General features: G+C 36.6%; 1 protein-coding gene across 2 annotated transcripts in view; it reads right to left on the bottom strand.

Moving 5' to 3' along the window:
- mre11a (MRE11 homolog A, double strand break repair nuclease) overlaps positions 1 to 19240 on the bottom strand; it is a 93048-nt gene that overhangs the window by 28106 nt on the left and 45702 nt on the right. The window contains exons 13-15 of one of the 2 annotated variants that reach the window (XM_051665654.1): positions 15936 to 15995; positions 15617 to 15809; positions 8798 to 8990 (exon numbers count right to left, since the gene is read on the bottom strand). In XM_051665654.1, the coding sequence (XP_051521614.1) occupies positions 8836 to 8990; positions 15617 to 15809; positions 15936 to 15995 (408 nt within the window). In that variant the 3' untranslated portion in view covers positions 8798 to 8835. Of the gene's footprint in view, positions 1 to 8797; positions 8991 to 15616; positions 15810 to 15935; positions 15996 to 19240 lie in introns of those variants that run through there. The other variant, XM_051665653.1, reaches the window with a different exon arrangement.

Below are 19240 nucleotides of genomic sequence, written 5' to 3'. Positions count from 1 at the left end.
TTAAAGGCATAGGGTGCTCACACCAAATATTGATTTAGTTTTTTTGTTTACTGCACTTTGTATCAAGTTACTTGTTAAATGAAAACTAGTCAAGGCATTATTTTTGAAAACATCCTTGCTATACAACATTTTTCAAAACTGCCTAAAACTTTTGCACAGCACTACCTGTTTTCCTTTTTTTTTTTCCGGACAGCACTTGGACAATAGGGGTGTAATGATCCATCGATCTGGATCTCATTTCATATCCAAACCTTGCATCAGCCCTGAAAGTAATAATGCCTAAAATCTGTCTTGACATATATTAACTTTCAAAAATAGGCCACGACACATGCCGTTTCTGAGGTTGGCAGAATCAAAGCAGAAAAGCGTTCAAATTCAATAAGCTTGTTTATTTGTTCTTGCCATCAAGAACGTTATTGCCCACCCTATTTATTTACACGTGTGTCACCAGCAAATATTCATAATAAAAGCTACAGCTCAGTATGCATGTCTTTTATGATTGTACCTTTTATCTATATTTTCATATGCTGTTTTTTTTTTTTTTTTTTTTTTTTTTTATAGTTTATCTGTATCATCATCTTCTAATGCAAGTGACAACATAACCCTTATAACATTTAATTTTCTACCTTTGAATTCTTCATCTATTACTCACCAGCTTCTAATTCAGGTTCATGGTCACAGCAGAAAGAAAGTGTGGAGACTAATTAATTTACTAATTAATGCACTTGAAAACGCACTTGATTTTCAACATCTATTAACCTACCACGGGCAAGACAATTAAATAAACTAAATCATAGAGACAGCATCTAAAGGTTACTGCAGAAACTAAATCACATAGCACCTGCAAAGGCTTGACCCCAGCAGCAGTGTGCGTCAGCTACAGTTGTGCTCAAAAGTGTGCATACCCTGACAGAAATTGTGAAATTTTGGCATTGATTTTGTCTTTTATGTAAGGATAGTGATCATATGAAGCCATTTATTATCACATAGTTGTCTGGCTACTTTTTAAATCATAATGATAACAGAAATCACCCATATGGCCCTGATCAAAAGTTTACATACCCTTGAATGTTTGGCCTTGTTACAGACACACACTGGTTTAAATATCAATTAAAGGTTAATTTCCCACACCTGTGTCTTTTTAAATTGCAATTAGTGTCTGTGTATAAATAGTCAATGAGTTTGTTAGCTCTCACGTGGATGCACTGAGCAGGCTAGATACTGAGCCATGGGGAGCAGAAAAGAACTGTCAAAAGATCTGCGTAACAAGGTAATGGAACTTTATAAAGATGGAAAAGGATATAAAAAGATATCCAAAGCCTTGAAAATGCCAGTCAGTACTGTTCAACCACTTATTAAGAAGTGGAAAATTCAGGGATCTCTTGATACCAAGCCAAGGTCAGGTAGACCAAGAAAGATTTCAGCCACAACTGCCAGAAGAATTGTTCAGGATACAAAGAAAAACCCACAGATAACCTCAGGAGAAATATAGGCTGCTCTGGAAAAAGACGGTGTGGTTGTTTCAAGGAGCACAATACGACGATACTTGAACAAAAATGAGCTGCATGGTCGAGTTGCCAGAAAGAAGCCTTTACTGCGCCAATGCCACAAAAAAGCCTGGTTACAATATGCCTGACAACACCTTGACACGTCTCACAGCTTCTGGCACACTGTAATTTGGAGTGACGAGACCAAAATAGAGCTTTATGTAATAAGCGCTATGTTTGGAGAGGGGTCAACAAGGCCTATAGTGAAAAAAAATACCATCCCCACTGTGAAGCATGGTGGTGGCTCACTGATGTTTTGAGGGTGTGTGAGCTCTAAAGGCATGGGGAATCTTGTGAAAATTGATGGCAAGATGAATGCAGCATGTTATCAGAAAATACTGGCAGACAATTTACTTTCTTCTGCATGAAAGCTGAGCATGGGATGCTCTTGGACATTCCAGCACAACAGTGACCCCAAGCACAAGGCCAAGTTGACCCTCCAGTGGTTACAACAGAAAAAAGTGAAAGTTCTGGAGTGGCCATCACAGTCTCCTGACCTTAATATCATCGAGCCACTCTAGGGAGATCTCACATGTGCGGTTCATGCAAGATGACCAAAGACTTTGCATGACCTGGAGGCATTTTGCCGAGATGAATGGGCAGCTATACCACCTGCAAGAATTTGGGGCCTCATAGACAACTATTACAAAAGACTGCACGCTGTCATTGATGCTAAAGGGGGCAATACACAGTATTAAGAACTAAGGGTATGCAGACTTTTGAACAGGGGTCATTTCATTTTTTTCTTTGTTGCCATGTTTTGTTTTATGATTGTGCCATTCTGTTATAACCTACAGTTGAATATGAATCCCATAAGAAATAAAAGAAATGTGTTTTGCCTGCTCACTCATGTTTTCTTTAAAAATAGTACATACATTACCAATTCTCCAAGAGTATGCAAACTTTTGAGCACAACTGTATAACGGGCCTAATAATTGCCAATTGGATGTGTGAATGTTTAGAGCAACATGAGACAAGCTTTCAAAAAAATCTAACTAGACAGGATCCAACTGCTAGAGGCATTGGATAAAAAAATAAAAAATAAATACAAATATAATATATATATATATTAGTTGCCAAGGGGAACCATCTGTAAATAATGCCAGCAAATGCCAACTGAAAAATGTTGAGACAATGAAGCTTGCCAGTTTTCCCCAAAATCTGAATGAACAAAGTTGTCTTAGTCTTGACTTAGTCAGAGCTTTCATTTGAAAACTGTTTGTATCCAAAGCTAGTGTTCAAAATTTGCATAACATGGAGTGGAATGGAAGAAATGATAATGAGTCATTTTTGGCTTGTTTGCTCCAAATGGAGGTACGTTTCCACAACCCACAGTGCATGTTTTCAACTGTTGAGGAGACTGGATCCATAATGGTGCAGGCAATTACCCACTGAGAGTCATTAGTTTAGATTTTTGCTCTACAGTTTTAAAGAAATGTCACAGAACATGTGGCCATTTAGAGGAGCAGGGGATTTTTATATGACTAACACTGGTCCTTCCTAATGTTCATGATGTTTCAGGATAAAAATGTTCATGTACACGCTGCTAAACAATTTGAACAATTCATAAATAACAGGATAAAATAAACTGTCCATTAGTTTATTAACCGTTATTAAACCGTTATCACTGGTACTTTGACAGAAATGGTATGGGGGAAGTCTATTAGATTGCATCTTGTAGTCTAGCCTTTTTTTTAACAACTTTTTTTAACAACATAAGTGAAATCAAGATTATTTTCTTAAGTTTGTTCACAATTTTTTTCGTTGTAGGCGTACTAAAAAATGTATCTGTAAAGTAATTACTTGAGTAATTTTTTTTATTTACTCATTCTTGTCATATTATTTCTCAGTACTTCCAGAAGCACTACTTCTACTCAAGTAAAGAGTAAGACAGGTACACACTGTACGATTTTTGCGGTCCTTTACGGTTGTTGCTTGCCAGACTGTACGATATGACTGCATTGAGATCTTGGGTAAAAGCCATGGCACAGTGACATATATATCAGAATGTACGATACCAAAGTTCCTTTTAAAGCAAGTCAGTCCACACTGCGGCCATCTTAGGAATGCTCCCAGGCAGCTATTTTCTATGGATACAAGCAGCATAAAAGTACAGCTCTTATATACTTGAATAGGAAAAGACCATAATCTCCAAAATGGTTGGTCAAGATTACGATCAACACTTTATAATTACTCTAAAAATAAACCGAACTAATACATAGGCAACAATAGTGGCCAAAAGTTTGGAATAATGTACAGATTTTGCTGTTTCGGAAGGTAATTGGTACTTTAATTCACCAAAGTGGCATTCACAAAGTATAGCCAAGACGTTACTGATGTGAAAAAACAGCACCATCACTTTTTGAAAAAAGTCATTTTTGATCAAATCTAGACAGGCCCCATTTCCAGCAGCCATCACTCCAACACCTTATCCTTGAGTAATCATGCTAAATTGCTAATTTGGTTCTAGAAAATCACTTGCCATTATATAAAACACTGCTGAAATTGCTATTTGGTTCATTAAATGAAGCTTAACATTGTCTTTGTGTTTGTTTTTGAGATGCCACAGTATGCAATAGACTGGCATGTCTTAAGGTCAATATTAGGTCAAAAATGGCAAAAAAGAAACAGCTTTCTCTAGAAACTCATCAGTCAATCATTGTTTAAAGGAATGAAGGCTATACAATTCTTGAAATTGCCAAAAAAACAAAGATTTCATACAAAGGTGTACACTACAGTCTTCAAAGACAAAGGACAACTGGCTCTAACAAGGACAGAAAGAGATGTGGAAGACCAGATGTACAACTAAACAAGAGGATAAGTACATCAGAGTCTCTACTTTGAGAAACAGATGCCTCACATGTCCTCAGCTGACAGCTTCATTGAATTCTACCCGCTCAACACCAGTTTCATGTACAGTAAAGAGAAAACTCAGGGGTGCAGGCCTTATGGGAAGAATTGCAAAGAAAAAGCCACTTTTGAAACAGAAAAACAAAAAGAAAAGGTTAGAGTGGGCAAAAAAACAGACATTGGACAACAGATAATTGGAAAAAAGTGTTATGTATCTTAACTCCATTGAGCTTTTGTGGGATCAGCTAGACTGTAAGGTGTGTGAGAAGTGCTCGACAAGACAGCCACATCTATGGCAAGTGCTACAGGAAGTGTGGGGTGAAATGTCACCTGAGTATCTGGACAAACTGACAGCTAGAATGTCAAGGATCTGCAAAGCTGTCATTGCTGCATGTGGAGGATTTTTTGATGAGAACTCTTTGAAGTAGTTTAAGAAGTTCTGAACATTTTTATTAATGTCCTGACTATACATTGTGATCAGTTGAATGCCACTTTGGTGAAAAGTACCAATTTCATTCCATAAGAGCAAAATCTGTACATTATTCCAATCTTTTGGCCGCCAGTGTACATAAACTAACACATAACAGACTGTTAAGCATTGTACAGCCAATATGAGTTTAGTTTAATGTTCATGTTTTCTACCTGATATAACTATAAGAATGAATTGTTATTTGTTTTACATGTGTACCATAATGCGCTTATCTGTGTTTAGTAGTGAAATTGTTTTCCTTCTAAGAAATATAAATTGAAATTATTTTTCACTAGTAAAAAGGCACCACTAAAAGAAGTAAAATGCTGGAAAAAAAAGACTAAAGATTAGATACAATTACACGACAACTTAGTTAAATTTGCCAGCATCTACACAAGCACAGGATCAGTCAATATTTTCATTACGTTTAATAGCATAAGTTGTATTTGAATGCATAAATATGTTTACATTTAGTAGAACTACAGCAAAAATGACAATGACTCTATGGTACATCTTCTGGCGAATCAGCATTTCACTGTAAATGCTAGAAATGTGCTAAATCGAAATTCAAATTTCAAAATGGCCAACGCCCAATGTGGCCAACGTAGGAAAATTGGGTATCATTTGACTCGTTATACCCCAAAAAATCTAAAGAGCCCAGTCTCATTATTTTAGGCAAAAGAATTCAGAAGTTATAAGCAAAAATAGCAATGACCGGTAGGTGGAACTGAGCCAAAACTGTGCAGGTACCCTCAGGTCATGCTTGTAATGACATATCAAGTTTCGTTTCAATACGCTAAAGCATTGCGAAGATACAGCCTCAGGTCCATTTTGGCGTGCTCGAACGTCAAATTCGTTGACTTTTTTTCATATGTGTATCTAGATAATATGTGCAAAATTTCGAGCAAATCGGACTACTACCTAGGAGTAGTTCGAAAAATTTGTTTTTTCGGGAAAATTTGAAATGCCGGAAAATCTAGTGGGCGGAGCTTAAAAAACGATGCGATATAGCCATGTGGGGCATGACCCCAGGAATCAGAGGAAAAAATAATTTTGTTTCTAGGACTTACTGTTCAAAAGTTAAAAGGCCAAAACATAAGAGAAACTTTGAACTGTTGGTGGTGCTACAGTGTTTGAGTAAGAGACCCCAAATTTGGGTCAGTTACATTTGGAAGTGTCCTGTATCAATGTATCAAATTCATAACTTTCCTCTGTATGGTTCTATGGGCTGCCATAGACTATCGGCAGAATAAAAATAATAAGAACAACACTAACAGGTACAATAGGGGCTTCGCACTTTCAGTGCTTGGCCCCAAATAAAGCTGTCTAAAGAAAATGTGATTATTTAGCATATTTTATTTGAACTTAATTCAGGGAATTATGCTTTCATATTGCTGAAGTATTTTTCTGTTTATTTATTTATGACAACTTACATTAAAAGAGCTTGAGTGGAGTGTTGGGCACAAATTTTGCTATGGAGCGAACTCTGAGCGAGTTTCTTGCCTAGGAATGAATCCAAAGCGGGGTTTCTCTAAACACAGTGAGCAAGGTGCTAGAGTGGAGTGGGTTATCTCATCTGCTCGTCGTAGGAGCAGTCACACTGAACAACTGCGATGCAAAATTTCAGAAAATGCTAGAACTTTGTTGGAGGCTAAGATTTATCGCAAAGGCAATTAATCGGCCATCAGTCACAGATTTTGCCCTACAAGAAGAGAAATCCTTTACAATCTCCGAAATTTGTCTAAGGTGGAAAAATCGTGGACAAAATCGTAAATTGTGCACCCGGCTTAAGCATTTTAAATTCTCTTTCCACCACAGGTTATACTGTATTTTTTGTATATACATTTTTATAGCCTATATTTCCACCTGGCTTAATACAGACCTAAAACAGGAATGTAAAAATGTACATGTTGCCTAAGTCACGACAAACAAACAAGCCTGTGTGCTTGCACCCATCAAAAAAGTTTGGGTGCACATGTGCGCTAATATGTATGGTTATGGTGATCGATAGATTTGTCTTGTTTAATCTTTTTGAATGTGGGATTATTTACATGGTTAGCAAGTTGATCGTGTAAGCAGGTAGACGTTTAGAGAGGGGCAGTTTCTGAAAGAATTCATGCTGAAGGTTGCAAGTATCATCTTCCCTGAAAAGCCACTTGAGTCTGACTTCAAATACTGTAGCAGAGAGCATCAGCGAGTTGTCAAATGACGTTTAATTAACTGTACATCAAAACAAAATAATTCATTACCTACTCACTGGCACTTCGCAAGAGCACAGACGTAAAAATGAAAATGTTCATTTTTCTATATTTGTCAGGGGTATTAATGACCAGTTTGAGGTGACCAAAGAATTGCTAACTTTACAACTGATCCAAGGAAAGACAAAAGCCAAGCATATAATATAGGTGCAGTGTGATGTAATCTATAGAGCTGGTATGCCCTTGAATAGAAACTGATTGGAATAATGAAGGATGGTGCGTTGTCAATGACAAGGAGAATAAAATGGTCTGGTTATGATGATTTAGATAAAGCTGAGCAAGAGAATGTAGCAACAGCTATTGCTCTGCACTGCATCTGCAGGCAGTGGCGAGACACAGCATTAAATGTTTAAAAAGTAAACATTTTAACAGCTTTATGACAGTATATTTATTACATTAGATTGAGAGGACTACAAACAACACCAAACCATTACATGCTTTTCTGAAGGAAATTCAGGGCTCCAGACTAACTAAATAACAGTTTTTCTTAAACTGAAACATACAGGAGCCAAATGGCTGTTTTTAGTTGCCAAATACAAAATCGCTCAATTTAGTTGTTCAGAAGCAAGATAGAAAGCAGAAGAAAAGGAAGCAGATAACCAATTATGGATCAATAGTTTTAAAACTTGTCAGCCCAGACACAGAGGCTACAAGAGTTGCAGTTTATTGTGCTACCAAATAATAATAATAATAATAATAATAACCAGAAAAAAACAAAACAAAAGAAAAGAAAAAACAAAATATAACAAGATTTGGTACATAAAGCGAGACTTTAAATTATTCACAAGCCCGAAATACACCAGGGACTCTTATTTTGAAATATCTGTGCTCCCAGGAGCTCTCACAAATAGATAAGGGAAACAAAATATCCACTTTTACAATCATTTACAATGTATTACGATGTAAACACTACAAAGTGACCATTTTCATGTAACAAAATAAGCAGTAATAAATCAACAGATCATCAGCGATCGCACGTTTTAGATGTCCGGTATAACTAAAACTGATTTTTTTTCCCTTTTCTCTAACGATGCTGTCAGTCAAAATCAACACGAACTCAATAAATAAAGGTTATTTAAATAATCTCCGAAACAAAATTCTCCCTTCAAGTCGTTAGACTCATAATGCTAAACAGTAATCAAATCATGTTTTTGTATTGAAATGTTTTAGAACACCATTCATTAAATAATTTCAATTAGAGATGGGCATTTTGTCTACTCGAGTACTCGGACTAATTACTCGAGTACTCGTCGAGTACTCGAGGGGCGATTACATGTTCATAACTGTATATATAATAACATGTCTGACCAACATCTATGGCTGCTGCATTGTGCTTTGGTGTTCCAGTGTATCGTCTATTCATTATTATAGGCTGTTATAAAATAATGTTACAAAATGTACAAAAGATTCAAAATACAATGCATCATATTTGTCATTATGTGAAGATTCGCTGCCCAACTCTGAAAGAATGTGCCCAACGCACGTCTGTCTGTTCTTCCTTCAGGTTACCGTAGTAATATTAGTAAGCGCACACCAGTTTTTTTAGTGACTGTCTGAACCGTATATTTTCAAATAACAGGAGACGCTGTAACCACTGCATTTTTAATATGCGTGTTAAATTGAAGTTCAGTTTGAAGATGCTGCATTCTGTTCCATTTAGCTGTGCTCTGTCTAGCTGTTTGAAACACTCGCCTGCTGTATATGTGTTGCTTCAGCGCGTTGAGTCCACTGCCACACACGCTTGGTGTGTGTGTGTGTCCCCAAATGTTCGCTCTTGTGAGGAAAGCCGCGATGCTCTGTATTGTTGTTGCTGTGATTCATGAAGCGTTCCATTCATCTCGGAGAGTCTGAATTTCCACCTTTCAACTGAGGAAAGTGCAACAGAATGACACTTTATATTGGACATCTAACTTGGAAACTCGTGCAGAAAACTTCAACTCCCATTTCATCGAGATGCAGGTGCGTGTTACTTCACATAGGGCAGGGAGGTTTAGTCAGTGACAAATATTTACTTTTATTAAATAATATCCATTAACGAGTCGAAGTTCTTACATGAAATGACAATAAAATGTGCTTAGCAAACGTTTTGCAGAGACAGGTGTTCAAAACACGGTTAATTACACTCTTTTGATTATCGTAACGATAGCATTGCAGTGTTGTATCAGTTTGGTTGCTATGAGATGTTTCTGACAATCAATGTACCCCTCAAAACCACAATGTAATCAATCTCAAAATAAGCTCCCTCTTTTTTTGTGTGTTTAGTGTTCAGGTAATTGTCACTGGATTTCGAATTAAGTGAAAAGTCACATCATGCGTGATCACTATCGATCATCGTTTTCATGATCGATCATTGCTGCCATGTACGAGTACCCGAGTACTCATGCCCATCCCTAATTTCAATAAAGCTCTGATGTTAATGAGTACAATGGCAAGTATGTGGTATGCTGTTTTTCTGCATTATTTGGTCATAAAATGTGATCTCATCTTCATTAAAGTCACAAGTAGACACACACAATGTGCTTAAGCTAACAATACACAAACAATAATCTTTCTTTAAACAATAATGTCTTTTATTGAGCACATCCCATTAAACATTCACAATGCTGTGGAAAAAAGAGTGAACCCTTGGATTGGTCGATCCTCCTTTGGCAGCAATAACCTCGTTTCCGGTAGCTGCGGATTAGACCTGCATTACGTTCAGAAGGAATTTTGGACCATTCTTCCTTACAGAACTGTTTCAGCTCAGCCATATTCTTAGGATGTCTGGTTTGAACATCTCTCTTGAGGTCATTCCACAGCATCTCTATTGGGTTAAGGCCCAGGTATACTTCATTTTTGCACGTTCTGGATCGGATCACGCCCAGCTGACCACATTGCCATCGTGAGTATACTTTTCTGACAGTGAGCAAACACGAATGCGTTCGACGCATGCTCACTACAGCTGCTTTGTGTACAGTCACAGATGCGCATTCACAGATGCAGTGCACAGAAAAGGACCGTGTGCATGAGTGAAGAAATTCTAAGTGGCGAATGGACAAGCCGTGAAGCTGCGCTGATGACGCTATTTATGTCAAACATACTGTGCACGGAGCGATCAGCAACGTGGACGTGCAAAGTATACTTTGGTCTTTAAACTTGGGAATTAATTTTTCACTGTTAGGATGATGTTTTCATGTTGGTATGCGCTGCCCTTTTTACAGCATAAAAAAAAGTAGTGCTGAGTGTTCTTCCCAAACAATTCGACCCTAGTTTCATCAGTCCACAAAACATTTTCCCAGTAGTGTTGTGGAGTGTCAAGGTGGTCTTTGGTAAAGTTAAGGTGCATAGCAATGTTTTTGTTGGAAAGCAGCGGCTTCCTTCGTGGTGTCCTGCCATGGACATCATGCCTGTTTAATGTTTTCCACATAGTAAACTCATGAACAGAGATGATAACCAGCTCCAATGATTCCTTCAAGTCTTTAGCTGTCACTCTAGGTTTTTTTTTTTTTTTTTTACCTCATTGAGCATTCTGCGATGTGCCCTTTGAGTCATCTTGTCTGGACGGCCACTTCTAGGAAGACTATCCACAGTACTAAATCATCTCCATTTATAGACAATTTGTCTAACTGTGGACAGATGAATATCTAAGCTCTTCGAGATAACTTTGTAACCCTTTCCAGCTTTTTCATGGTCCACGTCAGCAGATGCTTCTTGTGAATAGCAAACTCAAAAAGTTTGATTGCTTCTTATAAGTCAAAGTAGCTCTAACCCACATCTCCAATCTGGTTTCATTAATTGTGCCAGGTTTGCCAACTCTTGACTCTAATTAACTTTTGTTGATGTCATTAGCCTGGGGTTCACATACTTTTTCCAACCTACTCTGTGAAGGTTTAAATTATGTATTCAATATGTACAAGAACAATTCAATAATTTGTGTATTATTAGTTAAAATTGATTGTTTGTTCATTACTTAGATGAAGATCAAACCAGATTTTAAGACAAATTTATACATAAATGCAGGTAATTCCATACTTTTTCTTGCCACTGTATCTTAAATTACACACTGTCATATGAACAATTAATCAGTAATTAGACTAATATTAAGTTAACGATCCTAAAGTAGAAATCACAGTAACAGTTCTTGGTTTAAATCGAACAGAACTGAAAAATAACTCATGATTTACTCACCTTTAAGCCATCCCAGATGTGTATGTCTTTCCTTCTTCAAGTGAAGATTTTTATAAGCACATTTAAGCTATTTTTGTCCATACAATGCAAATAAACAGGTGCCATCACCTCACGCGACACGCAACAGCTACGTGATGTCGACTGGTAGCAGGAAGCGTTTTTTGTTTTATTAATACATTTTTAATTATCGATTTACTTTTATCAAAAACATATCGATTTGCTTCAGAAGACATTAATCGATCAACTGGAGTCATGTAGATTACTTTTGTGCTGCCTAAATATGCCTTTTGGACCGTCAAACAGCTCGCACCCATTCACTTGCATTGTATGGCCATACAGAGCTGAAATGTGCTTATAAAAATCTTCATTTCGGTTCTGCTGAAGAAGGAAAGACATACACGTATAGGATGGTTTATAGGAGAGTCAATCATGAGAGAATTTTCATTTTTGGGTGAACTGTTTCTTTAATTCAAACTGCTAACCTGAAACAGATCAGTTTTGTAAATATTTTCATCTGATTCATAAAAATAAAACAAATCTGGTTCAGAAGAGTCATTGTCTGCAAATCTGACATCATGGCTTATGCTGTGTTGTTGTGTGTAGAGATCTCATCTCAACAGAGGGTGAAAAGCGACGCACGGTCTAAAGATGAAATTGTATTACTCACAAGATGATATCTGATGAAACAGCATATGAATGCACAGTGTTCCCGATTGCTGCCATTGGCTACTAGGTTTTAAATTATTATTGTAATTCTTTGTTTTTGGTTGCATTTGCCACTAGCTGCAGTCTGGAGCTCTCAAATTCAAGCAGAATATGATGATGTCTTGTACTGCACAGAGGTGCACTGGCTAAGCGTTTGAATTGAGGATAATCAAGGGACTTGTGAGTGACAGCAGGCTGAATGATCCCAAATGGCTGACGGATTTAGTATATTTATCTGACAGAACACAGAAGCTTAATAGACTCAATAAACGCTGCAGGAAATTGCATTGCGCGTTTATACAGAAACAGTTATTCACAACGCTAGCAATACATTCTTACTAGCATGTAACTTAGTTCAAGTTCACCTGTTCATTGGCTTTGTTGTTTGTTCAGGTACATGTTTTAATTTTTACATATATTCTATGTTGTGGGTATAGTGATTAATCTCATGATTAAACAGGATGTGTTTGAGTGATGTAATTAACCTGTTTGTAAAGCGGTTCATTTTGCCGGCGTTCAGCTCTTTCTGAAATTCTCAACATACTGGATTATTGGATATTATAAATCAATTCTTTCTAGATATTTCTTCTTCTTTAAACAGATATTTCTCTAGATGTTTCTTCTTCTGTTTGTGCACTGTTAATATATTTCAGCATTATTTTTTTCTAGTCATATTTTGCGTCAACAGTTTTAATAAAAATTACTTAAATATCATGATGCGTCTTTTTCATCTCGTATTCGCCACTGTTGACCAAATCTAAAAAAAAACAACTGTCAAACATTTTCATCAGCAATTATCACATTAACACTGATCTGCACAGAGTTTAGAGGTGCATAAGGAAAACCTGAAGCCTGTCTTACTGTGCGAAGATTGTTGAACAAACTCAAAGTTTCAGGCCGTTTTTAAACCTGTAGTTCATTTGATATTTTCCGAAACAAGAGTTAAAAATTGTTACAATGTGGCAATTTCTCCTTGGTTCAGTTGCGTTCACAAGGCAACATTTCAAAAAAGACCAAAATTGTGTTTAAGATCAGGATTTAGCTCATACATCAATATAAAACGATAACCCATAAAAATGTGTCAACCGGTATAAATTTTGGAGTACTGTTTATGTCACAGTTATGCAAATTCACGCTCCATTTAGAGGACATCAAATAAACATTATCCGTCACTCGGATGGATATGAATTGTAAAACTTATCAGATTATTTTTATTCTTCATTGATTACTTCAGCATTATTTCTGCACTGAACCAACAGACTGCATTCTCACCACAAGCGAACCAGTCCAGAGTTCATTTGCGATCGGACAGACTGTTTTGGTGCAAATCCGAGAGTGAATGTCATGTTCATACTGTATATGTCTAAACGAACAAAACTAAGGTCGTAAACGTACCAGGTTCCGAAACAAATGCTCCAAACGAGTCAGGTGTGAAAATGCCCTTCGAGTAGGTTTCGGGTCAACAAAAGCAGACAGAGCCAAACTGGATTAGACAGCGTTCAGCGATCTCAAGACTCACTATAAACCTTCTTTAAAACTTGTGAAGAAACCGATAATACATTTTTAATGTGCAGCTCAAAAGACACAAGATATCCTGATCTTTTGAGTAAATAACCTTTATATAAATTTAAATCTATTCATTTATACATATCCCTGTGAATTGCGCTTTAATTTGCCAATTGCCAATAGCAATTCTTTCTCCAATGTGTCCATGGAAGGTAGTATATGCAACTTCTTCGAGTTTTCAGTAAGACTACTTTGGGCTGTGGTCTTACTCTTGTCTGGCTGAAGGCCCTCACCAGATGTAAACTGTTCAGTGATTTTGCCCGCAATTAAAATTTTGAATAGAATAAATGAATTCCTATGGAGCCTTTCACACCAGGAGCGAGCATTCGCACACAAAAGCAAGTTTTCTTTTTTTTTCTATAGTGTGTAAATCAGCAATGATGAAACTTGACTATTACTGACTATGAATTATTAATATGAATACTGACTATACTGAATATTTACAGCCAAAGTAACTAACTGTAAGTATACAAACACAGTATAAAGAAAATTTAAACATTTAAAATTTTACATTTAAAAAATGTATACAAAAATTATTGTTCTCACTGGTGAAAATGCATTCCTGCAAAGTTGATTGAGGATGTAGAAAAGCCGATTCCATCACGTCACTGACAAAGCTTTATGGGAGTGGGCAATTACTTCTGAGCTCTTTTGCTGCAATTCCCTTTCCATGGTAACAGCAACTTTCTTTGATTGATAAATCTTGCTTCAGGTTTGTGGATAGTGTACTACTTTACCAGTACTTAAACAAGCTTTTGTACAAAGGAAGTTGAAATCACACCAACGTTTACATCGCTTAACATCGTCAAAGCTCAGGATGAAGGTCAGTCTTTAAAAGTTTACCTACATTATTACTAAAAATGTATTTCTCTATATGGAGAAAATAAATTGTTTTTTTTTTTATGTCCGGAACTGCTTTGCAACACACACACACACACACACACCTACTTGACATTCAAGATCCACTTTTAAGTCATTTGTAATGTAATTGTAAATGTAAATATTGTCACAAAGTCAATTGCAGCATAAGATATATGAATTCAGTTAGTTGTGTAAGTTCTCACACTCAACACACATGAAAACAGGGTTATTTTGTTCTTCATCAATAAATGCAAAAAATGATAATCAACAGTTGTTTGGTACAATTTTTTGTTTAATCCTTATGTTTTTCAAGCTTATGTAAATCACTCGCATATGTGACTAAATTTCACGCAATGCGACCAAAATATATCATTAGCCATTGGCTAGCAAATATTAAAATTTTCCTCGCCAGTGATTGAGCTGTGTAATGGTAAAGCACCAAGATACTTTTACTGAATAAGGAGTTGCTGATTAAGAAGCTGGTTTCAGCCTTGTCTTCTACTGTGTGTTGTGTCTTTTTAAATAATATAATTATTAAATAATTGTTATATGTGTAATCCTAAGTTCATTATTAGGTTCCAACTTTGTGAATATTTTGTTAAAAAATGTGTATGACATTTCAAATAGAGGCAACAGCTTGTATCATTATTAAAAAATGCAATTTTATGACATAATATGAATTGATAGAATGTAAAATTTGTAAAAAATTTTAAAAGCTATAATGTGATTAAAATGATGAAAACTGAAATATAAAATAAATTGTACTATTCCGCATACTATATTGTGTGAAGGCACATATATAAATACTATAGATATGTGAACATGCCCATTCTCGATTTGCTTAATATATTTTTAGTTTTCAGTTTCATTACGCTTACATGTCGTCAAAAGTATGGCAAGTAAAAACTAAAATTTACTAACCAATGGCGATTGGGTTTAAGTGCAAAGTATAATATTCCACACTGATCACTTACAAACTTGCTAATAGAAATACTAAACCTTCATATGATGTTCTGGAGCTAAAAGATATCTCCACCTCCTCTATCCCTAAAAGTGTTCACAGAATTTATGTTTTGTTCATTCCTTGTGCAATTCCATTTGGATTCCTTGTGAACTGTTACTTGCTAATATTATCATTAAAATACTTTTTGGTACAGTTCCATCTCTGTGAATGTGTGTGTTTGTGTATATACCTCTTCCTCTTCCTCTTCTGCTAGTGCTTTGACCTCTTCCCCCTCTGGAGCCACGCCCTCTTCCACGGATTGGAGGAGCAGGGATGGACTCCTCATCAGACTCCATAGCAACGTCAGCCGGGTCGTCTGATAGGTTATCATTGTCTCTCACAGTATCACTGCGGTCTCTATGAGCTTTTGCACGATTTATAGCCTGAAATAGAACGAATTACCTGTTGCTTGGGTGATTTATGTGGAAACATTTGCCAGCGTGTGATGAATGTGAAAAGCAGTGAATAATAAATACATTATGATAAGAGAGATAAATTGTGGCACTGACCTCTTGTACTTCCTCGTCCTCCTCGGCTGTGTTTCTCTTTGATTCTCGAAATCTCAGAATCTGCAGGTAAAAACGAGACAGATTACTACCTGCACCATTATATATTTTAAGCTCCTGTCAGTCTTTAAAATGATAATTATTTGCATGATACTGAGGTCAAAGAAAAGGTCACTGATATATTCTGGCCTACAGAGAAAAAATAATAAATACCTATACAAACACAGGGTTTTTATGACCAAGTGAGTTTAGTCTGAAAGATTTTTATATTTCTATCTATATCTTATCTATATTTCATCTTTCTTTTTTACTTACTGATCAATACAACAAGTTTTTTTAGCACCAACGCAACAAAATAAAGAGCAAAGCCACGTATTAGGTGTATAATTTATGAGTTATATATCTATTTTAACATTCTCGTACTGCCACATATAATGATGGAAAATGTACTTTTGTTGCATATGCCTTTTGCCCCATAAACCAAAAAAATAAGTCTAATTTTAGGCCAGATTTATCGCTATTCTCCATTAACAGACATAAGATGCATACAAATTAAACTGTACAGTCAAAATCCACATTAGGGAATTTGTAAAAAATAAACATTCTACAATTTTTAGATCTTTTGGTGTTTAGGAATAATAGCGTCTATCCCACTTCAGCCTTATCATATTGCTATGAACAGCTATTTGAACAGAAGCTTCTGAACACAGAATTAGTTTTGTTGACATGTAAATGCGTCCAGTCTCTGGCCTGTTGCATGAAGCCGGTTTCAGTGGCTAACCAGGTAAGTTTGAGGTCGGTTTTTACAGGTGTTCATCACCATAGTAACTTACGTTACATGGCTAACCTGCACAGTAGCAGGTTTTATTCTGGGTTACAGATCGGGTGAACCAATCAGCTGTGAGTAAAGTGACATCTCTGATGCAATAAAGTCACTCCCCCTGTATCTCACTTTCCACGCTTCACAGGGAAATTGGTATATTTAATCAATTTAGATCTATATATTATGATATAATATCTTAGATTAAACAGTAGAAGACCACGTCAGGTTCCACTTCTGTCAGCCAAGAACAGAAAGCTGAGGGCCTATCATCTGTGTACCTCCATGCTGTTTTTCCAGTCTTTAACTAGCCTGTTTTGGTGAGCCTGTGCCCACTGCAGCCTCAGCTTTCTGTTCTTGGCCATCAGAAGTGGAACCCAACGTGGTCTTCTGCTGATGTAGTCCATCAGCCTCAAGGTTCGATGTGTTGTGCATTCTGAGATGTTGTTCTGCTCACTACAATTGTACATAGTTATCTGAGTTACCGTAGACTTTCTGTCAACTCGAACCAGTCTGGCCATTCTCCTTTGACCTCTCTCATCAACAAGGCATTTCCGTCCGCAGAACTGCCGCTCACTGGATGTTTTTTTGTTTTTGGCACCATTCTGAGTAAACTCTAGAGACTGTTGTGCCAAATCCCAGGAGATCAGCAGTTACAGAAACACTCAAACCAGCCCATCTGGCACCAACAATCATGCCACAGTCCAAATCACTGAGATCAGATTTGTTTCCCCACATTCTGATGGTTGATGTGAACATTAACTGACGCTCCAGACCCATATCTGCATGATTGTTGCCACATGATTGGCTGATTAGATAACTGCATGAATAAGTAGGTGTACCTAATAAAGTGGTCGTGAGTGTGCATAAATTCAATGACACATTATATTTAGTTATTTTGTCCAGCAGTCACCTCAAACTTCTGCGGTAGCAGCAGCGTTTCTTCCTGCTGTGTATATGTTCAAATTCTTAATATTTTCAAAATGATTTTTAGGGGAGAGGTAAATCACACCGACTCTCTCCAAGCTTCACACATAGGCTATTCGTGGCAAACGTCACTCATTCATGTGCACGCGCTTCAAGGTTAATCATGAACTCCGGATCAAACTCTGAGTTGACAGAGAACGTTTGTAGCGAGTGTCTTGAGATCGCTAAACCTGATCTAAACCAGTTTGGCTCCATCTGGTTTTGTCAACCTGAAACTTACTCTGAAACTCTGAGTTCATTCAACTAGTTTCAGGCAACAGGCCTCAGGTATTAATGTTTTGCATTTTTTTACATTACAAATCCAATCCAGAACATTTTAGAACAAGCCATTTGCAGATCAGTTTCAGATCTTTTTGAAGTAGTGAGGAAGTTCAGAAAGTTACATCATATCTTCATAGTACAATGATCACTTTTGTCTGAAAAGAGCAAAGAAAATGTGAATACTCATGACACAACCCCTATAAAAAGTGATCCCTGTGAAAGTTTGACCTCTAATGTGCATTCTTTTAAAAAACAATTCTAATATATTCTGCAGTTTGGAGGATTATAGAAAAAATAAAGAAACAGAAGCAAACGGAGCAATTTGAAAGCAAGCAATCAAACAAGGACACAGCTGCATTGGAAATACTGAGCAAAAGGAGGAATAATGCGACAAATGATTTTCAATCTTTGCTTTGGTCACGAAACATGTAGAGTGGGCATGCATGTCAATAGACGAAAGAGAGAAACATTTATCGCTTTCTTTGACTAACATAATGGTAGAATCAGGGGCCTTGGAGAGCTAGGCAACAGTATGTTATGTTAGAGAAAGAAGGTGAAGAAATAGAAGAACATGTCTGACTAAAGTCTTTGATAAAACATGGTTTTATAAAATTGTAATAAATTAAATTCAGGACGTTCAATGCGATTTACAGGGATTTTAATATTTGTTCAGACTAGGGCTGCACGACATTTATCAAAATATCGCAAATTTGCATATCACAAGCGTGATTAACTTGCAATAATACTTTAAAAAGTAACGTTTATGCCAACGCAGATTACAGAGAATCGACTGGGTGCAGGATTGTCACTTAGTGTGTAAGCGTGCAGCGTGCATAGGCGCAGATCCAAAGCAAAAATATTCCCTATTTCTTTTCTCTGTGTCATTTCAACATAAACAGATTGGGCGATTACATGAGTTGACTAAATTTAGGAAGATGTATTGTATCTTTCAACATTCCCTCTGATGTTAATTCATGTTTTTTTTCACATTTGGGGATATGCAGCTAATGGTAAAACAGTATGTTTACGTAGTAACAGTATAAGCAGACTACATGCACTTTGGAACAAAAGAACTATGACTTTGATCTCTGGGATTTAGATCTTTTTTTTTTCCCCTCCCAATAAACTTCAGTATATTTGGGTGGTGGGGGGTTCCAATGTTCCATGCGCTGATGACAAAGGTAACATATAGTCATTCTACAAACTTTGTTTGGGACTTTTTCAAAATCCCTAAACTGAG

Source organism: Myxocyprinus asiaticus, chromosome 31 (assembly GCF_019703515.2).
Source record: "Myxocyprinus asiaticus isolate MX2 ecotype Aquarium Trade chromosome 31, UBuf_Myxa_2, whole genome shotgun sequence".
In the NCBI taxonomy this organism is placed as follows: domain Eukaryota; kingdom Metazoa; phylum Chordata; class Actinopteri; order Cypriniformes; family Catostomidae; genus Myxocyprinus; species Myxocyprinus asiaticus.
This window is presented reverse-complemented; position numbering and strand designations above follow the sequence as displayed.